We start from the raw sequence: 25,180 nt of genomic DNA, 5'->3' as shown, positions 1-25,180 counted from the left end.
CGAGTATCGTGCGCCATGGGAGAGCTGAGCGTCGCTAACAGCTCATAATTAGACCAAGTGGGTTGATAAATAGAGTGCCAATGACAGCTGATTAGCATGAACCATACATGCGCACTAAACAAAGCAACAAACGAAGGGACTTCCCCTCACAGGTCACGTCAGCTTCTGAGCTTTTTTGTACAGCGCGTCCACGACCTTCCCGACGTTGTTAATCGTGTCCAACGCGGCGGCGTACGTGTCGTCCTCTTCTTGTTTATCAAACAGAATGAGAACGCCCTCGCCTTGATCGAGAATTCCTGAGTAAGAGAGAGAGAGGGGGATGAAGACAGGCGGTCGTAATAAATATTCGTGAAATATTAATGCAAATGTGTGACGACTGTAACTCGCAACGCGCTATCTCGGCTGGCGATTTTTAGACAGAAATATTGGGGCCGTGAGACGGACAATAGAGTCGTAAAGTAGCAATAGAAATTCTATGTCTTCCCATTGTGTGCATCATTGTATGCAGTGCCGGTGCATGGCAGTCGATCTCGGCTGCGAGAGAGATAAAGCGGAGGAAAATGTTTCAAACTCTGTTATTGAGATTTAGCAGCAATGAAAATTCATGACGTGCTTGGAGGATGCCTAACCGCAATGCTAGCGTTAGACATCAATCAAACGAGTGAACGAGCCGCGCGGAAATTGTTGAGTAAAAAGCCTTACCGTGCAGCTGTTTATCCAGAATCATTTGAGATAACTTCCTCTCCACCGTCGTCTGCGACAGAGAAAAGAAAAGGACTTGGTAGATTATTGAGTCAGTCGTGATGTCAAGATATGTCAATGAGAGAGACAGACAGACACACACAGACAGTGTACATACCAGAGGCAAGTTGATCACTTCAGCCACATGAGCAATCTGCAGCAACACAACAATGTGAGACACTGATGCAGCAACACAACAATGTGAGACACTGATGCAGCAACACAACAGTGCAACACACTCCTATAGTGTACATTCGAACATCTCAATATCAAAATTGCTGGTGGGCTTTGTGATTAGAGGTAACCAGGCATCGGCTGTCTAGCTGTGTAATACACTTAGTATCTCAATGGCGTGGTCACGTCACCACAGAGTTGGCAAACATGAGAACCAAGGAGGGAAAATGGTATTTTATGTGTGTAGACAGTCGTTAGTGACTGACTTTGGCAATAATAACAAGCATCAGAGCTGTCAAGACTACAGTGGTATCCAATAATCCAAAATAATCCAAAAGCAGATCCAATGATGAGACATAAGTTTCACAACACGTGGTCAACACACTGAACTCATTTGTTTCACATCAATTAAGTCAGTTTTTCAAGTTTTCTCTTATAATTAATCCTAGCAAGTCACATAGCCAGTTGAATGGGCTTTCTACGTTTACTCCCTCTGCATAGAGTTTAGCATTAGTGAACAAGGTTGTAACCATTACATGTACCCATTACATGACAAGCTACAGAAAGGAAGGCTTGGATACATACAAAACAAAGGAAGTAAACTGAACTAGTTGAGTAATAGCTCACTGTTCATCTAAATATAACATTTCAACTATGTCTGACAATAAACAACAAATACATTTAATAGCTTACTGTTGTGGTGTCTGAAATAAAAGTGGTTGTGGTTTTGTTCAGTACACAAAGGATATAGGTTAGTACACTTAGTAGCTTGTTGTCATGTGAAATCCAAGATGTTTCTATAGTGAAGCACAAGCCTATGTTGTTGGGTGTCACGTAATCCCATTTGTTGTAGCCCTGTGTTATTCTATTTTAGTGCCTTCCTCATGCGCGCATAATGGATTCTGATCTCACTCTCTCTCTTACTAATTAATTGACTCCTTAAGTCATCTGCAATGCATGTTTGTGCATACAGTATTGCATATTTGTGCATACAGTATTGCATGTCCAGTAACACCAAAGTGTTACTACATTCAGAGGTAAACCAGTGGTCGGAAACCAAAGGGTGGAAACTAAGGTTGGAAACTAGAAACTGAAAACTGTTGTTGTATGGTAACCACTTGAGCTGCCTACAGCAGTACAATTTCTCATAGAAATTGGCAACTTGAATTTGAGTGACAACTTCCTGAGCTGGAGGCTAATTGAGAAAGTTGTTACCACATTTTCATCATTGGACACTACCCACACTGTCTACTTCATTTCCTAAACCCAGTGACATCACGGAAGTAATTGCTCAAAGTCACACTTTTACACATTCCTGGTGCATGAAGACATGCCAATTGTACAAGATGCCCTTAGACATCCTATCTTATAGACAGTTTAGGAAGTCTGACTCTAGCCCAACATCATCTTTCCTATATGTCTGCAATTTTAGTGAGGAAACAAGGTTGGAAGAGACTGGAGTTTCAATTAGGGCTAACCAACTTCCTCTCTAGTGGAAAACTTAGTAAACCACCAGACACACAGGCTACACTGAAGGAACTCATCTAGCCATATAGTCTTGTTTTGCAATCTATCAATTACTCAGAAAGCTTTGATATACATAGACTGCCTCACCTCGACACGTGAGAAGGGCTCGATCACTCTGCAAAGATTCTTCTCCAACAGTTGGTCGTAGAGAGCATCCAGATGTGCCTTTCAACATAAGTAAACCTACCACAATCGCAGTGAGATACATTGACTCAAAAATCATTACTCGAATGATGGGATCTTCACTGATTTCTTCCTGGAAAGTACTTAGAGTCTTCAAGAAATGATAACAATAAAACAGAAATTCTGTTGGTGATAACAAAATATGTAGCAACCTCCTTGAATTCTGCTATTGATCGATTGTGACTAGCTGTGGCCACACTCTTCATTCCATCAGTCTAGAACAGCACACAAACATGACAACTTGAAATGGATATGTTACCAAGAAATCGCACAAAACATAACACAAAGTAGCTGTGAAGGGGTCACCCCTGGTAAGGGGAAGTGGAATGCTATGGGTTTGATGTCCCAACATCCATGTCCAAGGAAATATTCATTGCTCAAATAAAATGCTTGAGTAGAATGAGTGTCTTTAACTACAGTAATGACACACACACACACACACACACACACACACACACACACACACACACACACACACACACACACACACACACACACACACACACACACACACACACACACATACACACACACGCATGCACACACGCACGCACGCACGCACGCACACACACACACACACACACACACACACACACACACACACACACACACAGTAGTTTAGTCATATATAGTAAAAATATCCTGTAATCTCTATTAATTAACACGACAAACACTGTTCACAAAATGGCTTCATGAGACAACTTGCCTGCAGCACAAGTAGATAAGCACCCAGTTGGAAAATCAGACACCGACAAGCCCCTTTAGTCAATCGTATTTTGTAACCTCAATGTCCCAATCCGTGTACACGTGTACATCATTTTACTTAAAATAGAACAAACTGACATTTCAACTACAATACTAATTCAAAGACCTCATCAGTCCCTTCCCTCCAAAACATTAATTAAGACTACACCAGAACCACCTGCTTGCCTGCATATTTTAGAGCCAGTTTACCACTGACGATGCTCTGTACATCTTCAGGGCTAAACAGAATAAAGACATTCAGACACTCTACTACCAAGAAATCTCACAACTGAAGTGTGCAGAAACATCGTCATACCAACGAGCATCCTACACCAATTTCAATAATTAATTAATGTTAATAGTTAATTAATTAATGTTAACAGCTGTCTCTAACTTCAAACTCATTCCTAAGCAGTGAGAGGCTAGTAACACTAATTGCAGCATGTGCATGAGCAAGAATGGCAAAGTAATTAGTTTGTCCACATGTCTGTCTGTCTGTCTGTCTGTCTGTCTGCCTAAACTATAACTTTGTTGCTTGCAAGGACTGGTTTGCTGTGACAAATAGCATCTGTACAAGTAGAGTCTATGAGAATAAAGCATCTGCCTGTCTGTCTGTCCATCTGTCTGTCACTGGATCTCGAAATGTAGGCATCACTGCGAGGTAAGTAGTAAGTGTCAACAATTGTTGAGATAAGGAGATATAATAGTTTTTCTTGTGCTTGAAAGCACGTGGACACGTCTCACAAGCTCTACATATTGTGTCGGCTGCAATGCCTATTGTGCTGCTGCTTTGTGCATGCTGACACTGTACCCGTTTTACAGCTACACGACAATGATAGTGCACACATGGTATGTGCACACTAAGAGAGCTCTCATTAGTCACATGACTACACAATTGTCTGATAACGAACACGCACAATATAACATATTTCAATCGCTAACACTCCACGTGCACCAAACAAACGTGTACAGTAAAACCTATTACACTGATAATAACACAACTTGTCATCAAGCAACATGTCTGTCATAGACTCTGTGATCATAAACATCCGCAAACATTCAATCTGTATGCCTAACATCACCCCCACCATCTACTCACAATTACTCTCTTCTCAATCGACGACAAACAGCAAACCTGTTAAGCATTATTTTGCAGAGAAGCATGTATTTAAGAGAGCTGATGGCTCTCGAATGATCAAGAGAATCAAAGCCCTAAGATATCAGACCTGGTTAATTACAGTGTGACAAAAAGCTCCTACATTTCGTACCTCGAATGATTCGTAGAAGTAGGAGAATGCTGTTTTGAAGTCGTCCTCTTCAGCGTGTAGAATACCTGAATGCAAAGTGTTATGGTCACCAGACAGTAAGGCATGCAAACGAGTTGAATACCTGATTGCATGTCGAGCTCTGCTTGAAGTTTTGGCGGGCAGTAAATGGCATTAGCTGTTGTTCTTGCTGATGTTAGTGCCGCTCTGAAATAGACAATACATTAAGTTATTCATAATTGCATTGGAGGAATGCATATAAGGTTGACGAAATTGCATTATTGTTATACAGTAAATGATATTTTCATGCTACGAATCTGTTGTCCTGTTGTGTGCTAAGTAATCAAGCGCATAATGTTTGTTCGGATGTTTACTGGCAAGATGGATGTTGTAACATATTGGAGAGTTAGAGTAAATGAATGCATCTTTTATTATGTTAAGCTATTGTATTAGAGGGATGCATCTCTCAATACATTAGACTATCGCATTGAAGGGATGCACTCACAATACACTAAACTATTGTATTGGAGGGATGCATCTCACAATACACTAAACTATTGTATTGGAGGGATGCACCTCACAATACACTAGACTATTGTATTGGAAGGATGCATCTCACAGTACACTAGACTATTGTATTGGAAGGATGCATCTCACAGTACACTAGACTATTGTATTGGAGGGATGCATCTCACAATACACTAGACTATTGTATTAGAGGGATGCATCTCACAATATACTAGACTATTGTATTGGGGGGATGCATCTCACAATACACTAGACTATTTGCATTGGAGGGATGCATCTCACAATACACTAGACTATTGTATTAGAGGGATGCATCACACAATACACTAGACTATTGTATTGGGGGGATGCATCTCACAATACACTAGACTATTTGCATTGGAGGGATGCATCTCACAATACACTAGACTATTGTATTAGAGGGATGCATCACACAATACACTAGACTATTGTATTGGGGGGATGCATCTCACAATACACTAGACTATTGCATTGGAGGGATGCACTTCACAATACACTAGACTATTGTATTGAAGGGATGCATCTCACAATATACTAGACTATCGTATTGGAGGAATGCATCTCACAATACATTAAACTATTGTATTGGAGAGATGCATCTCACAATACACTAGACTATTGTATTGGAGGGATGCATCTCGCAATATACTAGACTATCGTATTGGAGGAATGCATCTCACAATACATTAAACTATTGTATTGGAGAGATGCATCTCACAATACACTAGACTATTGTATTAGAGGGATGCATCTCACAATACACTAGACTATTGTATTGGAGGGATGCATCTCACAATACACTAGACTATTGTATTGGAGGGATGCATCTCACAATACACTAGACTATTGTATTGGAGGGATGCATCTCACAATATACTAGACTATTGTATTGGAGGGATGCATCTCACAATACACTATTGTATTGAAGGGATGCATCACACACTGCATTCATCTTACGGTTATATCTACACTATAACACATATGATATGTTATACCAACCTTGATCTGGATATATTCCCTAATGAATGATAAACACGACTTTCTAGCAATTGTACCTGAGCACAAAATAATTAGCCAATACCCAAACAGTCACTTGACTGCAAGTTACCTCCATGAGTAATGCCTTGTCGTCCAATTTCTTTAGTTCTTTCAAAAGAGACCCAACTATTATAGAGAGTCTGGTCCATTAATGTAGCAACACTCGCAAACAGTCAGTTGTTTGGTAATACTTAGTTTTATTGCTTCTATATAGTCCTTTGCTTCATACCTCAGAGCAATCAAACGAGCCTACATACAATGTACACATACACGCAACTGCAGACAAGCAGATAAGCATAAACAACAGCATGAGCCCAAGAAGCCATAAAAGCAGGCAGACAGACAAAGAAACAGACAGACAGACAGACACAGAAACAGACAGACAGGCACAGAAACAGACAGACAAGCAGACAGACACAGAAACACAGACAGACAGACAGACAGACAGACAGACAGACAGACAGACAGACAGACAGACAGACAGACAATTCTTGCAGAAACTGGCAGCCTTTTCATCAGATGAAGCAGGAAGACCTAATGCTGCGGAATTTTTAGATTTTTGGAGAAAAAGATTCTCCATACAATTACAGAAGTGTCATGTTAAAGTCATAGCTAAGAAACTTAGCATATTGTGCAGTGGGTCTGAGAGGCCTGACTCTCTCAGCACCCAATTTTTTCCTCATTAGTCTTAGTTATATATAAGTGTTTTAGTTTGCTGTAATGTTAGCTTTCAATGAACATTAGTCTAGTTGTATTACTGTAGTTCTTTGCAGAATTGTATCATAGTTTGATGTAAGAAATAAATGACAGACAGACAGACAGACACAGAAACAGACAGACAGACAGACAGACAGACAGACAGACAGACACAGAAACACAGACAGACAGACAGACAGACACAGAAACAGACAGACAGACAGACAGACAAAAAGACAGACACAGAAACAGACAGACAGACAGACAAACAGACAGACAGACAAACAGACAGACAGACAAACAGACAGACAGACAAACAGACAGACACAGAAACAGACAGACAGACAAACAGACAGACACAGAAACAGACAGACAGACAAACAGACAGACAGGCAGACAGACAAACAGACAGACAAATAGACAGACAGACAGAGACAGAAACAGACAGAGAGACAGACGGACGGACGGACGAACAGACAACTGAACACACACACACACACACACACACACACACACACACACACACACACACACATGACAAAATATAGTCATTACTGTCAAGCACACGAATCATTCCTACTTCTAATGCTTGCCGAAGAAACGTCCTCTTCTCATTCTTAGCCCAGTCTATGCACTCCAAACAAATCTCCACCTGACAAGCACCACCACAACATTGAATCACAACATCCCACCACAAAAACCCAATCCAATCCAATCCACCTCTCTTCCTGTCGATGCCTCCATGTCGAGAAAAAGATCCAGCAACGTTCTCACCATTTTGGCCGCTTTTGCCTTTGACAACGACGTCAAAAAGGGTCGAACAAACTTAATAAGGCCTCCCAGCTCTACAACACGATGCCAAACATCACAAAATTTCAATCTTCAAAATCTCCTCCATTCACACCGTCAGCCTGCCCATGTTTGGCAAACAGAGCGCCAAGACGTAGCACTGCTTGTTCCTTTACTTTCATTGCCTGCTCGTCTTCGCCATTCGTTTTAGATTTTGCTGTGTGAACATTGGTGATCCCCAATGGGGCCTCACATAGTCAAACCCTTCATGAAACTCACCTATTGCCGAAAGCAATTCTGCAGCTTCATCGGGGCGTGATGCTTCTTCTAAAATCACCGCACGCTCGAGCTCGAGAGCGCCAGCCATGAGGTACAAACTTCCGGGTTTCGGTGAATATCCCGGATGTCACAAAATGGAGTGGCTAAGACAGCAGTATCGATCTCGAATGTTACAGGATGTGGGAAGCACCAGAGGCGTTGTCAATAGAATAAATCGTGTGCCCATATTTCAGTCAATGTTTCAGGTAGGTAGAAGGGCCTCTTTGTGTGTTTGATGGTGTGGCTGTGATGTTTATTGGTTGTTCTTTCCTACAGCAACCGGACCGTCTTCCTGTGCATTTGAAAGGGCCAAGAGATAGGCTTATATACAAGTACGTAACCCGTCTTTGTCTACTTGCAGGCACGCATATGGACAGACGAAGCTACAGACCAACAGACGCACCAGACAGACAAACAGATAGGCAGACGGATAGAACTAAGAAGCAGGACACGGCGTGAAATTCAAGACTCGAGAGGACACACAATGCATGTAGAGCCTCATCATCTCTGACGTTCGATTACTTACTGTAGTAGTCAGTGGCGGATCCAGGATTTTACAAAAGCATTTCCTCATTTGTGCTAAAACCTTAGTAATATTAAATAATTGATATCAATTTTAATTTTAAATACACAGCAGAGAGTCAACTGATTTGCTGCTGGTAGTCAAGTGGTCATGTATGACATGTAGATCATGATCCACAGACATACTTTTTGCATGCTAGTGGAGCTGGTTTGTGTTACGAATAATTACTATTGTTGATACATAGTGGAATGTATTTGGTGATGGGTTTGCATTGTGTGTATGTAGCGCTCTGATGGTCGTGTCTGTCATCGGTGTTGGTCTAACGTTCATGCAATTGGCTAGGATGTCAACTGGACAACTTAGAAAAGTTTAATTAATGGAAGTGCAGACTTGAGACTTGTACATGTTTATGGTAGTTGCATAGCTACTGCTCTGTGTCTCTGTATGTGGGTAGTATAACTGGGAGATGTCTGAAAATGTAAGAAGGGACAAACGTGACGTTGTCCTCTATAATATTGTTAATTGCATGAGCCATGGTGTGTTCTTTGCCTTTCCAGGGTTCAACTAATTTACTTTCATTTCGATGGTGACTGGATTGTGGCACATCAAATATCAATAATAAAATTAATTATTAGTATTAATGATGTTAGAGTGCATCAGTTTTCAATGTCATATTCAATTCCTGGATTATACACCCAAAACTGGATTTCCCTCCCAAAACTGGATTATACACCCAAATCTAAGCTACTGCAGCAGGAATAGTGTGCTTTGGCAGCACACCAATTCACTTCCACATTCACTAGAAAATAACAAAAACGGATCTAGAGCACAAATGATAGCATTGACAGTATGGTGGTATTGGGTAAGATAAACACGTGAGTATAATGAACATATGGGATAGCCCAATGATAATGATGTAATTGATCATGAAGATGGGCGTTGTTTGGAATGAGAACTTTCCTTGCTAGAGGCACTAACTGAAGAACCTCAAACCCAGGACACACAAATGCTAGTCAGACTATTTAGTGATCTCGAGCAGTTAGTCCCTTGATGTCTGCAACAAAAGCTCAGTGTGATCACTATCCTGCTTTAGTCTTCAGTACAGCCACTAGCATCATAACATTTGCCTCAGTATACAAGTAAATGATAAACTGTGCATCTTAATTAATCGCCATAATGCATTTCTGCAGGAATCGTAAAACACGATCCTATGCAGTTGCATTTCATACTTCTGTTTCTAGAGCTTCTGCTTCACGCAGCTTTGTCTCCGTGAATTTCCTACACGCCGTATCAAAAACCAAACTAAAGAAGACATTGCTCACACCATAACCAGTCTTTGCGGATACATCATATTCCTTGATTCCATGTTTCTTTATTATACCATACAGCACGTCAGTCATCGTACCCAACTCGGGATGAGGAAATTCATCGCCCTTGTTTGCCATGATGACAAACAACGCTTTCCCGGGTGCATACTTAAATACATCCGGGATAACCTTCACTAACTCTTCCGTAGATGACAAATTCGTCCGATCATAAACAAGACAGACGGCATCCTTATCTTTCAGTATCGTTTTCAACTGTGCAGGAGCCATGTTTCTCCCTGGTATATCCCATATGGATACATTTATCGGCGGACAACTAAATCTCGACACCAAAACAGGAATCTGAACTCCACATCTAGAAACTCTTATTCCCAGCGTCGGCTCCTTCTCGTCTTCGAAATTGTATTTCTCCCCCCAGATCATGCGCTCGATAAGACACGACTTGCCCACCTTAACTGACCCCAACACAACCATATTGATACCAAACACAGTCTCCTCCTCTCCTGCACTCTCATCATCTCCTTCCAAAAGTTTGGATTTCTCGCTGGCATCTCTATGTGGGTCCCAAGAGGTCAAAGGAGGAGTAACCACACGTTGGATCACTTCTTTCTCAACTGGTGCGTGTGGTGATGCTGCTGCGTTCTGCTTGCAATTGGTATCAGACTCATGACCAGAGTCTGTATCTCTTTCCAATGTCGCACTTGTTTCACTTCCTTCTCCCTTCTCTCCGTTTTGCTCTCCTGCGTTTTGTTCTGATGTTAAGGCAGCAAAGGCGCTCGGTTCGTAGGCTGTTGGAGAGACGGGAGATGAGGATGTGTTGCTCTCTACGGCACCGTAATCTGTTGATGCTGCCGGATCACTTGGTGCCGACACTTCCGGTGCGTCTTTTCCAAGGAATGCTCGGCTGCCGTCGTCGTTGTCACATTCTGGGTTGGTGCAGCACACAGCACAGCAGTTGCCCATAGTAGAGGCTACTGTATAAGACACTCTTGTGATTCACTATCAGTTGTACTCTAGTGTATCGCGAATGGGCGTGAGGAACAATGACAGCCCACGTGATCAATTAACAACCAATCACACACCACCTGTATAGCGTAATGCAGCACTGATGTTTTGTCATTGGGTTTGTCAACAATGACAGTTTAAGCAGAATGGAATGTGGTAGTAAGCATAACGTTGTCTTACTTAATTAAATGGCAAAACACACCACACTTCTCAATCAGCAGACCTTCTAGAGTTGATAACGATAAATGAACGCATATGATGGTAAAACTGCAGTGAAGTCGCATTGCATCTATTATGTAGTCAATAATGTACATACAAGCAGAGAAGAGCTGTTTTTGTCAAAGTTAGCTCAGTTACTAGTCTGAAGAATGTGCATTTAGCTATTGACATAGCTCGCGCGCGCGCGCGCACACACACACACACACACACACACACACACACACACACACACACATGCACGCGCACACACACACACGCACGCACATTCAACATAATTAAAATGAACTATTTCATGATTTACGACATCTACTAAAATAAAGTTACTGTGCTACTTGGTTCATGCAAACAAACACAAACAACCTAGCCCAATAAAAGGTTTGATGAGTCTCTAGTGTGATGTTTACTCTGCGTTGTTCCAAGTCTTCTTGATTCGAAAGGCATCTTTTCAATTGGTCTACCTTCTCCAGTGACTTTACTTCGCATGTATTCAGTCGCTCGCGCCACTTGCCGAGACTGTGACATATAAGAATCTCTCCAATATAAATAATTACAGTCTTTTGTAATTTGAGTCTGTCAATACAACTTGTTACGGTCACTTTAGACTAATATATTGAAGGGATTCATCTTACAATACACTAGACTATTGTATTGACGCGATGCATCTCACAATACACTAGACTATTGTATTGGAGGGATGCATCTCACAATACACTAGACTATTGTATTGGAGGGATGCATCTCACAATACACTAGACTATTGTATTGAAGAGATGCACCTCCTAATACATTAGACAACAAACTCCTATATCATTCACTGCATTTCATTCTACCTACCTGTTGTATCTGCAGATCCTTTTCGGCAAGTATCGCCTCCGTTCTTAATTCTCTCGTCCAAACTTCACACTCAGTCTGCTTTCTCCACTCTTCTTCCTCCTCCCGCACCCTACATACAGTCAACAACACACACACTAGACTCCAAACAATACCAGCAATAATACATGATACACCACCCATCCATCACACAGTCTTTAAAAATACTAAAAGATCGATCCAACACACAATGCAACTAATTACTTCAGAAGGTTCTGTTTGTGCTCGTGGTCCTTTATAAGTCGTTTTGCTTGTGCAGATCTACTCTTTTCTGTGACCTTCTCTGTGGCGATAACTCTGGCCTTTTCCAGAGCCTACTGACAAACAAGTCACTTGCACACAACAACATAGTCATTAGCATCACAACCCGACAAACACGCCCTTTGTGATTGCACGAAACGCACACAAACAAACATCAACTAGGCGTCCGTTTCGACTTTTCTACGACGTGTACCTCTTGTTGGCATGCGCTTATTCCCTGTCTCCATACATCCAGTTCTTCTTCCATCTGTCCAACTGCAGCTTGTCTCACATGTTCTCTCTGCATCCTCTTTAGTCTGCAAGCAGACACATACAAGAAAACATTAATTAAATAATTGACAAAACATACACAGAAGATTAAACTTGTACATCTACACAACTGATTAGAGAGTCAGACTACTTGAAATGTGATAGGTTGTATGTGACCATGACCCTCAAACTCACCGATTTATTCTAATCGTCTCGTCCCGTTGAGCTAAACTTTGTTGCACTTGATCTGCAGCTCGTGCGTGTTTCACCTCCAGCACAGACTTCTTGTAGTCGACTTCATCACTGACAAACAGTACACTCAATCACTTTCTACCAGGTTTACTAGCAATGTGTTCACTGTGTGTGCGTGTGTGTGCGTGTGTGTGTGTGTGTGTGTGTGTGTGTGTGTGTGTGTGTGTGTGTGTGTGTGTGTGTGTGTGTGACAACGGCATGACCTTGTGTACCTGCACTGTTGCTCAACTGCAGCCCGTCGTTGTTCATACTCGTGCCTCTTCGTCATATTCTTAACTTGTACTTGCTACAAGCACAATAAAATCAAAACCAAATTATGTACTTGTTGTCACTTTCTTACCAACTTCTTTTCATCCTCTCTCTCTTGCCTCACTTGTTGTGCTCGTTTGAGGTCTTCCTCTAATCTCTGTTCTGTTGCCGAGCGAAGTATCTCGTCTTCCTTCTCTTTCTCTTGCAATCGAGTTTCCTGACGTGTACAACAACAAAAGCAGTTTAATAGGATCTGAATGCATGAAAGTAAAGTGACAATACTCGACAAAGTGACCAATGGGATGAGTGAATACTAAGCCAACAATACGCAGACAGACAGACAACAAGAAAAAGATAAAATGGATAAATATGTAAACAATGACATGCAAATACATTTATTTTAAAAGCCACCACAAAATCCAGGACAGTTTTTGAAAAACGTTCCTCAATTATTTAGCATACTTCACACTTTGATTTCGTATTGTATTTTACAGTGAGTAGGTAACAGTGACTTTTTAATAATGATCTTGACAGACAGAAACACAGACAGACAGACAGGCAGACAGACAGACATACCACCTAATAACATGTAAGACTGGGGGCGGCCCGGTAATCACCCATAACAACATGGTTTCAGCATGGTCAGACTGTTTGAGTCAACTGCAATTACATCATGTAAAAGAACCCAGAGGAAGGTATGTCAATTCTGAAGACAGATTAGACATAGTCGTATTTGATTCGGCATCGGGGATGGATCTTGAATTGGATATTGCTCTAGCGCATCCCTGGAGCAATGAAATAGAAGGTTTATCAGCTACAACTCAGAGAGCAGCGGCAACCAGAAGAGAAAATCTGAAGATCAAAAAGTACCACCAGGAGCTCTTGCCTGGAGGTTTTCGACCAACATTTGTGCCTATAGTCTTTGAACATTTTGGCTGTTGGGGAGAGAAAGCTGAAGACTATTTGAAGAAACTGTCACAGCTATCAAGAGACGAAGACGGAAAGCCAAATGCATCAACCTTCAAGACATACTGGAGATCTGTGTTTTCTGTGTGTCTACAACGATCAAATGCTAGAGTGATTGACAGAAACATAAAGAAGATTGTTTCAAGAGACAGCCACATAAACATAAATAGTTGTAGGTAGAACCAAGCCCTATTGGCTTGGGTAGTATTTAGTTGCTTTGCTTAGATGATGTATAATAGTTCAATGTTTGAAAATATATCTATTGACAGACAAACAGACAGACAGACACACAGACAGGCAGGCAGGCAGGCAGGCAGGCAGGCAGGCAGGCAGGCAGGCAGGCAGGCAGGCAGGCAGGCAGACAGACAGGTTATTTGTTATTAAGATACAGCATCTCTACACACTACAATACATGATTTTTTAATAATTAAAAGAAAGTGCTTCATAAACAAGTTCAACTATTTCAATGTGCAGGCAGGCAGGCAGACAGACAGACAGACAGAATATATGAAAACTTGACAGACAGACAGACAGACACTGATAATGTTTTAGAGACCCGTGTGGGTCTAATTGATATATAACAGACTTCCATATCTATAGCTTGTAATAGTACATATATGTATGAAATATAAAGATTTGACAAACAGACAGACAGACAGACAGACAGACAAACAGACAGACAAACAGCAAGACAAATGGACAGACAAACAGACAGGCAGACCAAATGAAACATGTCTGTTTAAACAGCAAATACTAAACCTGAATTCGTTTCTTCTGACTGTCCTCCAGCTTCTTCATTTCAATCCTCTGCAACTGCACAAACAAATATAGCAATAACATTGCTCGTTTTGAAAAGTAATATTAATTAATATTAACACACACATGCAGACACACACACACACACACACACACACACACACACACACACACACACACACACACACACACACACACACATGCACACATACACAAATGGATAAGCCCTTCGGAAAGTTCCGAAGATAGCACCCCCTGCCTATTTCTAGGTAGGGACCCCGGCGCTACTCGGAGTTTTAGGTCGCGCGGACGAACCCCTTGATGCGTGGCCAGAGCATTGAAGAGCACTGACTTTGGCGCAGCTGCGGGACTGGACCTCAAGTCCACACGTACCTGTATATACTGCGTAATGTTCTGCCAAGCCAGCGGTCTAGTCCACCCCAGTCAAAGACCGGATACTCATTTGTACTCCTGAGTCAAGAGAGGCAATTGTGTGTGAATTTCTTGCCCAAGGAAATTACGTCTGTACTTATCCGTAAACCTACGACTTCAATGTCCCAGATGTTACCATTCTCCAAATGCAACTCTCTAACCAACTGAGCTACAGATGCCACACACACACACACACACACACACACACACACACACACACACACACACACACACACACACGCACGCATGCACACATGCACACACACGCATGCATGCACACACACACACACACACACACACACACACACACACACACACACACACACACACACATTTAGTAGCTTATCATATGTCATTACTGACTCTCTCTTGTTCTATTCTAGCTGCCCTTTCTTGCCAGCCTTGACTTTCTCTTTCAATTCCCACTGTTCGCATCTCAACTTCATCACGCTCTTCAGCCTCTTTCCTTAGTCTTTCTTTTTCCTGCAACAACAAAGGATAAACAAACAGGCAGAACACAGACAAACAAATGGACAAACAAACAAACAGACAAACAGACATATTTGTTAAGTCATATACATGCCATCTAGTAAGCATACATACCCGTCTCTCTCTTGCTTGTCTTTTGAGTCTCTCTAATTCTTCTCTGTATTTTCGATCAGAAATTTCCTGCTCTTGTTTTGCATGAAGCATTTCTTTGCTACATTCGAGCGAAAAAGCATTCTTCTTCTCAGCAAGTATCTGCTCCTCTTCTCGACGAGCAATCATCAGTTCTAATATACGACGATCCTACAAGCAGTATGGTTAAATACGATTATGTGTAACCCAGACTTAGATTTTTATGTATTTTATAGTAATTCATGATAAAAATAAATATTAAAAATTAAAATATAAATATAGAAAACATCACTATGCATACATATACATGTTAATATCTAAAATCGCTCATGCAGTCTGTTGACTACTTGATGATGGAATCTTGTTCACATGTGCAGGATGGTCTTCCTTGCTACAGATTTAAGCAGTTCCAAACTTGAAGGTGTCCAAACACTGAAAGACTCCACTATCAGTGGGTAAAAAGAGTAGCCTGAAGCTTCAACTGTTTCCACGTATCAGCTATCTTTCTCTATTTCTCCAACAGCAGCAGCAGTTCTGGTTGTGTTACAGAGTTGACGAGATATGATTGGAAAGAATTTCTAACAGTTAAGTCAAAGTATGCTCCTTTAACTTGAGTGAAATCGGGATAGAATATGTCACCAGGTCTTGAGTTATCTTCACTGCTACAGCAAATTTCTCGTTTAGTACCTGGATTATCAATACCGAGAGCCTCAAAGTATAGCTAGTTCACAAAGAGCATTGTGCCTTCTAATACGTAGAGGACTAGCTGTCACCACAACCCAACACGTGGTCTCCGAGCGTGTTGATAACAGATCCGCAAGGACATCTTAAGAAGTTTGGTGCAGATGGAAAAATGGAAATTCCAAGGCGGTACGGTACCACAGTGAAACAATGAACTCCTGTAATGGCATGGTAAAGGCCTAAACTGTATACTATACGCCATGCCATAAATTGTTAATTGTTATATATTTTAAATAGTTTATTACCGTATTTCCGCAAATAGTGCCCCATGGGGTACTATTTTTATAGGTCTGAAACATGGGGCATTATTTGAGCATGGGGCATCAGTATTTCGCAAGCACAGAGACTGTTGCATATTTTGTTTGTTTGCATACCATCACACTACACAAACAAACTACAAATCTTATCTTACAGTTACCACCTGGCTACTTTCTGAGTTGTACTCCTAGTCTGTTGCATATGCTGAAGTTTCATCGTCACTCAGTGGTTCTATCTGGGTGTTCATTTCATCTCAAACATACACATTGATAAACACACATGCATATAACTGAGTTTGAATACTACCCCAGTGGGGCACTGATTGAGCATGGGGCACTATTTGCAGAAATACGGTAAATGTGATTTACGTATATAATATTATAGTAATTCATATAGAACATTAATTTACATCTTTTGTATATTTCCGTTAAATAAGATTTGCGTTTAATCCAACTTTAAATTTTCAAATATTTTGCAATTTATGTAAATATATTACATTGATTAAAAATTATAAATTTAATGTTATGTGAGAATACAAAGCACCATAAAATAAAGATGAAAAATAACCTTTGCTGGCAGGTCATTCAAAGTCAAGTCGCTGAATGACTTTCCTGCTACCTTTTGCCACTCTTCGGACTTCGATTTTCTTACGGACACACCAACATCGGCATCCACACTACTAACACCCCATGCCATCCCGTTAGTCGCCATCCTGGGTCTCTCCCTTTTACCCTTCTCAGACTTTGGTCTCAGTCTTTGAGCCTTTGAAGTAACTGAGAATGGTTTAGACTTCGATGGACCTTGTTTGTCCTCTGTTGTGTATCCCTGCATGTTGTGAGGCTTCATTTCGTTTAACTTAGAGTGAGAGCTCTGAACAACAAACAAACAGTTTCTTACACAACAAAACAACAGCAAACAGCAGTCAGTTCGATCCACACAAACTGCTGAAAATGTCATCTGACTCTATCGTATAATCAGGGCCGTAAGAGACGATCCGGCTGGTCTGGACAACCTTTTCCTAGAGTACACTTCTAGTACCAGATGCCTATTTCAGGGCCATAGAAACCTGTCCGGTTTTGCCTGAACTCTCAGAAACTGTATTTTGACACTCGGCGATTGCACAAACTTAGTGTTGAAAATATAGGTGATAAATTAACTAATATATTTATAGTTAAAACAAAAGATAATTGTACCATCTTGAGTGCTATTTACGCTGCCCTGATCGAGGTCATTGAGTAGCCACGTAGTACAGTAATTGTTGGTCAACAAGAGTAATTGTTCAAGAACTCGTTGTGTAATAAGATTAGGTAATATATACCAGTATGCTAAAGACCACACCCTCTTAGCGCGCGTTAGGCCAAACCATTTTTGAAATGCTTCCTAGAGGCCTGGACAGTCACTATTGAAAGAGTCACTCCAATAAGATGCTCGTGATAACTCTAGCTTAAATGATGTGACATCAAAAACTAGCAAGTCTGTGATTAGCTTCAATATGATTCCAGTTGCAAAGCTATGAACACGATTACAAAGACAGAAATCTTTGTACTGATCGTCTGCAGCATGTAGTGTGAGCCTCACATACTTACCACTCGCACACAGTTAACACTGTCTCTTTATGTTAATTAAATTTTCAATCAATTGACTCAATATGGGATGTCCCGTGCAACTACCTGTGATCGTCCTGAATGTATGTGGATGCTTTGTCCAACTAGCTCCAGATCTCTTGGTCTAGATGACACACCAGGAAATGTGTTTGGTGTCACACTTGGTTTCTACAAACAGGAGTAATCAAATAATAACATTTGTGATCACGACATAAAGAGAGAATGAGGATCACTGAAACTGTAGATTTGGGTGTGATGTGTTGGGTTGTCTGTTTGTTTTCATGTGGAATGACACCAGGCTTCTCCGCAGTTGTGACCGTCATTCTAGATGTGCCACGAACATCCAATGCAGCTTGCTTCCTCTGCAAACAAGCCGTAAAATACACAGACGAACAGATAGACAGACGGTGACAGAAAAGCGAACAGAAAGACAGGCAAACAGAGAGACTGAAAGACAGACAAACAGAGAGACAGACAGACAGACAGACAAACAAATAAACAAACTAGCTAGAAGATAAAGAGACATTGAAGGCTATACAAATGAAGCTGACTTCAGAGTTTTTGGGAGGAAAAATTCTCAATAATCTTACAACAATGTAACGCTAAAGCCATCCTCCACAAGGTGACTCGTGTCTTCCCTGGAGAAGTAGATGAGAACATATACGACAGAGACTATCAAATCGTCTAGTTGTACTTCTGGTGAGAAAGACACCATAAGAAGAAAACCACCTCGATGCCAAAAATTCCTAGACTTTCCTGTTGGCACTTCTAAGTCTTTACCAAAAAAAGATTGGTTCAAGTTGCTACAAGACGTTCACCCAGGAGAGCAAGAGCAAACTTACAGACTGGAACAAATAGACCAACAGACAGACAGACAGACAGACAGATTGTTTTATTCTCTCCCAAACTGTAAATGTAACAATCATAAAAATGAAAGCATCCTAAGCATTAACAAAAACTACTGAAATGTCTGAAGTCATAGCTATTATCCTAATGAACATAGTGTTGGATATCTACATCAAAGAAAAAATCATCTATCTTACCTACATGCAATCTACTTATCTTCTTTAATACTAGTAAATGAAGCTGTGTTTACACCGTCGCTTCAGAGCTGTGAGTGTGTGTGTGTGTGTGTCAATGTGTGTGTGTGTGTGTGTGTGTGTGTGTGTGTGTGTGTGTGTGTGTGTGTGTGTGTGTGTGTGTGTTTATTGTGAATATTAATGTAAATTTCATTAATTTTTGTCTATTTATTGTCATTATCATTAATTAATTATGAGCTTGTTGCTAGAATGTATAATTCTTTGAAAACCCAGGGATGTATCAATGTGATTAAAGATAATTAACTAAATGTCATCAATGTCCCATACTACACTTCGAATTCAGTACATGCACATGTGTGACAAAGCTGTGTGCAGGGAGCGTGCTTGTTATCCACGTTATTTCTCAATTCTGCATGTAGCACTCTCGCTTGCATCACTTGAGGTGGACACAATTATCATGCTTTCGTTGAGCCGTTGCTATCATCTTTCGTTCCGTTAAAATGAATTCGCCATAGCTAGAGATCGATGTACATGCACGGGAAATACTGTGAAGCGACATGTATGTGTAGTGACCGGATCCAAAAGAAAGCATGCAGCGCAACGTTTCCTACAAATCTTTCTTGCAAGACGATGTCAATCGTCATCATCAGTCCTACTTACACCTGTAAATATATTCTTGCACGGAGCGGGTAGCACTCGATCTTGCATCACTTGCAGTTAAACTACTGAGGTGGACGAGATTGTCATGCTTCAAAGAGCCGTACGTTGCTAGCATCTTTCGTTCCGATGATAATTCGTCGTAGCTAGATAAAGATTGATCTCGTACGTCTCCTAGAAATATTGTGAAGCAACATGTAGTGACCGGATCCAGAAGAAAGCAGCGTTAGCATTTCCTACGAATCTTTCTTGCAAGACGCCGCCGATCGTTCATCATCGGTACTACTTACAACTAAAACATATTGCTCTCTTGAGCACGGTACACATGCATGGTCCCATGGAACCTTCGCTGGCTTCTTGAAGAACAATGAATTCGTTTGTTTGCAATTCTTCTGTAAAAAAGTAACAGACGTGTACAACTCTAGCCTGAACTTTACGCTGCGCTCTCAGTTTGACGACGGGTTAACGCTTTTACTATGGATACGACATCTCGGCTTTTCTATCATAATGCGCAGGATTGTTACGTCACCCATTGTTGGTGTCCCAAAAAAACTGCTGATTGGCTCAACAAATTCCTGAGAGTGATTCACGCCAATATGCTATTGTTACGTCACCTACGTTTAGTGTCCCAAAACAATTGCTGATTGGCTCGACAAACTCCCCGAGCGTGACACACGCTTACAAACAAACATAGGTACAAACATAGGTACAAACATAACGACTGGACATACCAACAGACAGACCGGAAGTCAATTCAGCCCATTTAAAGTGAGATTCTCGCAAAGCAGTCCACCACTTATTGTGGTGTTCTTCTTTTACGCTCGTAGCTTACTAACTCTAGCATTACATCTCTGGATAATTATAAAAATCTGTCTATGCCATCTCGTCCTGAAGTCGGCTTCAGTACTTCTGCCTTTCAAATCTTTGATTTCTTCGAGAGTGAGTTCAGGAAGTTATCAGCCTCCTGACCCCAGAACCCAAAGTGTTCAAAGACCAGAAGAACTAAGTTAGGTGTTGTGCCATCCTGGACCAATAAAGTTTGTATTTGCTTTTCTTTTCTCATCTCATGCCTCTCAGCTGCATAGCCTGCCTCTTTAGATGCTCTATTTAAGATGTCTTTGCTCCTAGGGTGAGCCATGGTTACGCCCAACTCTGTGCTTGATTCGTCGTACATCAAAATATCAGGGCGATTCTCAGATTCTGTATATTGTTCTCTTGGCTCTTTGCAATGATGCAGTTGGAGCTCGTTCAAACAACTGCACCATCCTGACACTATAGAATCGTGTTGCCAGACTGGTCCTCCGCCAAACTTGCAGGTGAGAAGATGATACCCAGTTCCATCCAGTTCTACTCCACATTCACATTTGTTTATGCACGACTTAAAAGGCATTGGTAGACCGAGCCTCAGAAAGGACGCTAGACGGAAATCCTTTGCAATAAGTGTGTGTGTACCTATCTGAGGATGGTAAAGCCTCTAACCAAGCCCCAGACCCCCTACCTTGAGCAGAACGTAATCCTGCAGCATCCTTTCTGTGAGGTGCAGAAGACAGACAATGAGCTGCACTCAAGAGGCCAATTTCTGAGCTTAGATTGTGCTGAAAACCCTTTCTGGCTGAAAGGGTTGACAATGATTGAGGCCACGGTGTTTCATCATCTCCTAATCTAACTGGAGGCAAGGACTTGACAGCGGAATGAATGCCGAAGCCAAGTGAACAGGAGGTGGGATCGTTTTCCACCAGATCTTGAATACGTTGTGAAAGTGAGGAAAAACGATTAGGCAAATCTCTGACAGATTGAGCCCATGAAGAGACGTATGCCTAGCATTTACTCTTGTTGACTTCAGATAAGCCAAACCCACCCAATTTGATGTTTAATGAGGCTTGATTCCAGATGAAATCATCAATAGAGTCTAAGCCCAGTATCTGGACAAAGGTAGACCAAGTCATGACATCATGTAGTTTCGCAACATATTCAAAAAAAATAAGGAAACACACATCTAGCTAAGTAGTTCATTCGAGTCACGTGGCAAAATCTTAGCAAGAGAGTTGCACTCTGAGGGCACCTCAACTTTACAAGCTCTGAGCAAAGAGCGTGACCTGAATTAGCGATCTCAGAGCATCTAGTTTGCACAAACTGGTGGCAGCCGATGGAATCCCTAGAATCTCTGTGCCATGTGAAACCACAGGAACAGAACCAAAAGATTGTACAGAATCTGACGTATTAAACAACTTGCACTTTTTCTCATGGACTATTAAACCGACATCTTTGAGTGATGACTGAACGTCAGATATGAGTGGTTGCATACGAGCAAACTTACCAACTACAAAGAGATCATCTAGGTAGGCGAGGACGGTCAGGTTGTTACGATTTTCCTGTAGAGACTTCAAAATGGGTTGCAAAGAAGCAGAGAAGAGGAAAGGCCGAGGGGATCTCCCTGGTGCACTCCTTCTTCTGACTTAACAATGACGACATCACTGCCCTTGACATATATGAGAGAGCTAGCATTACTGTACATCTGGCACATGTGACGCTAAAGCTCAGGAAACTTTTCTGCTACCTCGTCGAGATGTTGCCTAGAGATGCAATTGAAAGCATTTGACATATCTGTCTTCAACAAAGATAGATCCAAATTTCCATCTAATAACAAGGTGACATGATGTGCTAATAGCTCCCCTCCACAAGGAGTAGCTACTCCATGTTGAATTGGCTCAAAATAGGTGGAAAATGACAATCGTAGCTGGAAGCAAATGGCTTTGGCAGTCAATCTCCTTAAGAGTCTTCCCAATAGCAATAGGTCTTACGTCACCATTCGATTTGGGCAATGCAATTAGGCAAGAGCATGACAACAAGGGTACTGCAGAAGGTGGTACTTTACCTTCAGCTATAAGTGAACATCGCGAAAACAGAAGGTCGCTGGTTGAGGCGTTGTCTTGAAGTACTCTAAGATGTTCAAACCTCCACCCAGAAGGACCGGCTCCCAATCCTTGTAGACTCTTCCTCAATGATTCAAGAAATACAGACTTCTTCAGTTGGATAGAAGAAACTTCGTCAACACCAGAAAGATTTAACTCATCTTCCGAGCAGGGTGTGTAGCCCTCAAGCGTTGGACTGATTCTCTGAAGGAGGGGCCAAGCCATGACTACTGTCTGTTCCCTATAACTGTGAACTCGGAAGTGAGTAATGAAATAGAGGTCACGGTGGGTGTGCTCATTAAAGGATAAAGAGCTGCTATAGTTGTACCATGTTACACCGTTTAACTTAAATGATTCCAATTGTTGGGTACAAGAACTGTACACTGAACTCGCGGTTGCAAAGATTAGGACAAAGTTCAGAAGCACTTCCTATTCTTAGATATAGCCATACCTGCATGTCTTCTATAAAACTGCATGCATGCTGTATAATTAACCTATTAGTTACGATTAGCAGAAGTTTCATGGCAAGGAGAAAAAGCGAACAAGTTGCTTCAGCGGAAAAGCGTCTTGTTGAACGTGTCAGACTATTCTTCAAAAAAGAACGACGAGCCAAACATCGCATCAGTCTCAACAGGGTCACCGACCGTCTGGTAGCGATGGTGCGGAGGTTAGCGGCCAAAGCCAAAATGCTATCGCAGGAAAGGATCTCCTTCTCACTATGCCTGAATATAAACTAGCTTCTTCAAAAGTTTAGTGACTGCCAAGCTACATACGGGGACAAACAGACGACAGACAAACAAACAAACAGTCAAACAAACAGAGAAACAGACAGACAAATAGACAGACAAACAGACAGGCATATAGACAGACAAATAAACAAACAGACAAACAAATAGACCGACAGACAAGAGACAAACAGACATGACAAACAGACAATAAGACATGACAAACAGACAGACAGACAGACAAACAGACACTAAGGCATGACAGAGTGATAAACAAACAAATAGAAACATAAAATAAAAGAAAGATCAACAGATACACAGCCTGACACATGTCAACAAACCTCTTTTTCCTGCATTACTTTCTGTCTCTCATCTCTAGCTCGTTGTAGCTTATCAAGTCTTTGTCGCTCATACTTCTGATAGGCAGCAAACATAGCAGTGTGTGACAATCCTAATGACTTTAACTCTGTCTCAAACTCTGAAAGTGGTTTGTGAAGTAACTCAACAGGCTACAACAATAAAATAATTAATTTTATAGAAAGAGTATACATCCAAACACAAAGACATAAAAATATTAGAATAATTAATGTAATCACATTAGAAAATATCAGCAAGCAAACAGATAGGCAGACAAACAGATAGGCAAACCAACAAACAGGTAGATAGATGGAAAACTAAATATAAACAAGCAAATAAACAAACAAATAGACAGACAAACATGTAAACAAACAAAAAGACAAACAAACACACAGATAAACAGGCAAACAATCAAACAAACAGACAAAACACAGACAGACAAACAGAAAGCAGACAGACTGTGACACACACACACACACACACACACACACACACACACACACACACACACACACACACACACACACACACACACACACACACACACGCTTCTTTCCTACCTTTATCTTCATCCGAGAACAAGCCTACCAATCAATCAAATCAAACATTTGAAAATTTGAAAACGTACAACAAATAAAACGCCCTCCCACCTCCAAAGATCTCGGACTAGTGAGTATATACTGACTGCCTTCAAAGCGAGCCTCTTCGAAATTGTACAAATCACTGAGAGACGCAGATTTCGACCTCCGGGAACCTGAATGTAAAGCAATTCTCACAGAAACGAATCACGCAGGAAAAACCAAGTGCGTATTGCCTTCAGAGTGAGTAGCCATATTGTATGACACTCTTATCTAGCGTGAAATGTGTTGTATACGCATGAAACGTCTCGAAATTGTGAGAAATCAAATCAAACTTGCAGACTGGACACTGCGCTTGAGCAAGAGGTGGAGTCAACTAAAATCCCGTATGTGGACTGGGATGGAAGGCAGGTCACGTGTTGTTGGACTGTACAGGGTGTTGTTGAGAGAGGGAAGGAAACTGACTTATACGGATAGAGACTACTACAGGAGAATTGTGAGAAGAGAGTTTGAAATGCGTCGATCGTTGACAGATCAAGAAGAAATCGACAATCAATTT

General features: G+C 41.3%; 4 protein-coding genes across 6 annotated transcripts; 1 reads left to right on the top strand and 3 right to left on the bottom strand.

Moving 5' to 3' along the window:
- Window positions 1-52: 52 nt before the first annotated feature.
- LOC134192751 (26S proteasome non-ATPase regulatory subunit 11A-like) lies at window positions 53-8,091 on the bottom strand. Its single transcript, XM_062661499.1, has 17 exons — window positions 7,986-8,091; window positions 7,822-7,923; window positions 7,638-7,762; window positions 7,498-7,569; window positions 6,413-6,470; window positions 6,292-6,347; window positions 6,183-6,238; window positions 4,759-4,841; window positions 4,638-4,702; window positions 4,505-4,581; window positions 3,548-3,608; window positions 2,778-2,840; window positions 2,669-2,716; window positions 2,530-2,607; window positions 860-895; window positions 703-754; window positions 53-296 (listed from the first exon to the last, which is right to left on the bottom strand). Exons 1-17 carry the CDS (start codon window positions 8,071-8,073, stop codon window positions 154-156), a joined length of 1,263 nt encoding a protein of 420 aa, XP_062517483.1. The 5' UTR covers window positions 8,074-8,091; the 3' UTR covers window positions 53-153.
- Window positions 8,092-8,104: 13 nt separating this feature from the next.
- Window positions 8,105-9,137, top strand: LOC134192750 (cytochrome c oxidase subunit 7A2, mitochondrial-like). Its single transcript, XM_062661498.1, has 3 exons — window positions 8,105-8,230; window positions 8,301-8,356; window positions 8,833-9,137. Exons 1-3 carry the CDS (start codon window positions 8,120-8,122, stop codon window positions 8,918-8,920), a joined length of 255 nt encoding a protein of 84 aa, XP_062517482.1. The 5' UTR covers window positions 8,105-8,119; the 3' UTR covers window positions 8,921-9,137.
- A 349-nt stretch (window positions 9,138-9,486) lies between these two features.
- On the bottom strand, window positions 9,487-10,900 carry LOC134193056 (ras-related protein Rab-26-like). Its single transcript, XM_062661842.1, has one exon. The coding sequence runs from the start codon at window positions 10,833-10,835 to the stop codon at window positions 9,771-9,773; it is 1,065 nt and encodes a 354-aa protein (XP_062517826.1). The 5' UTR covers window positions 10,836-10,900; the 3' UTR covers window positions 9,487-9,770.
- A 461-nt stretch (window positions 10,901-11,361) lies between these two features.
- LOC134192991 (coiled-coil domain-containing protein 177-like) lies at window positions 11,362-24,963 on the bottom strand. Of its 3 annotated transcripts, none has more exons than XM_062661764.1 (17): window positions 24,858-24,963; window positions 24,694-24,797; window positions 24,604-24,627; window positions 24,028-24,195; window positions 18,586-18,714; window positions 18,419-18,520; window positions 17,316-17,618; window positions 15,735-15,920; window positions 15,495-15,614; window positions 14,703-14,756; window positions 13,069-13,194; window positions 12,941-13,014; window positions 12,672-12,779; window positions 12,421-12,523; window positions 12,171-12,280; window positions 11,931-12,039; window positions 11,362-11,609 (listed from the first exon to the last, which is right to left on the bottom strand). In XM_062661764.1, the coding sequence occupies exons 1-17, from the start codon at window positions 24,874-24,876 to the stop codon at window positions 11,457-11,459; spliced, it is 1,992 nt and encodes a 663-aa protein (XP_062517748.1). In that variant the 5' UTR covers window positions 24,877-24,963; the 3' UTR covers window positions 11,362-11,456. The 3 variants fall into 3 exon arrangements, 2 of the variants coding, with proteins under 2 accessions (XP_062517748.1, XP_062517749.1); XM_062661765.1 differs by having other exon boundaries at window positions 18,419-18,521; window positions 18,584-18,714; window positions 24,046-24,195; XR_009971998.1 differs by lacking the exon at window positions 11,362-11,609 and having other exon boundaries at window positions 12,013-12,039; window positions 12,171-12,283; window positions 18,419-18,521; window positions 18,584-18,714.
- Between the last annotated feature and the right edge of the window lie 217 nt (window positions 24,964-25,180).

This window comes from Corticium candelabrum, chromosome 17, assembly GCF_963422355.1.
Source record: "Corticium candelabrum chromosome 17, ooCorCand1.1, whole genome shotgun sequence".
Classification (NCBI taxonomy): Eukaryota; Metazoa; Porifera; class Homoscleromorpha; order Homosclerophorida; family Plakinidae; genus Corticium; species Corticium candelabrum.
This window is presented reverse-complemented; position numbering and strand designations above follow the sequence as displayed.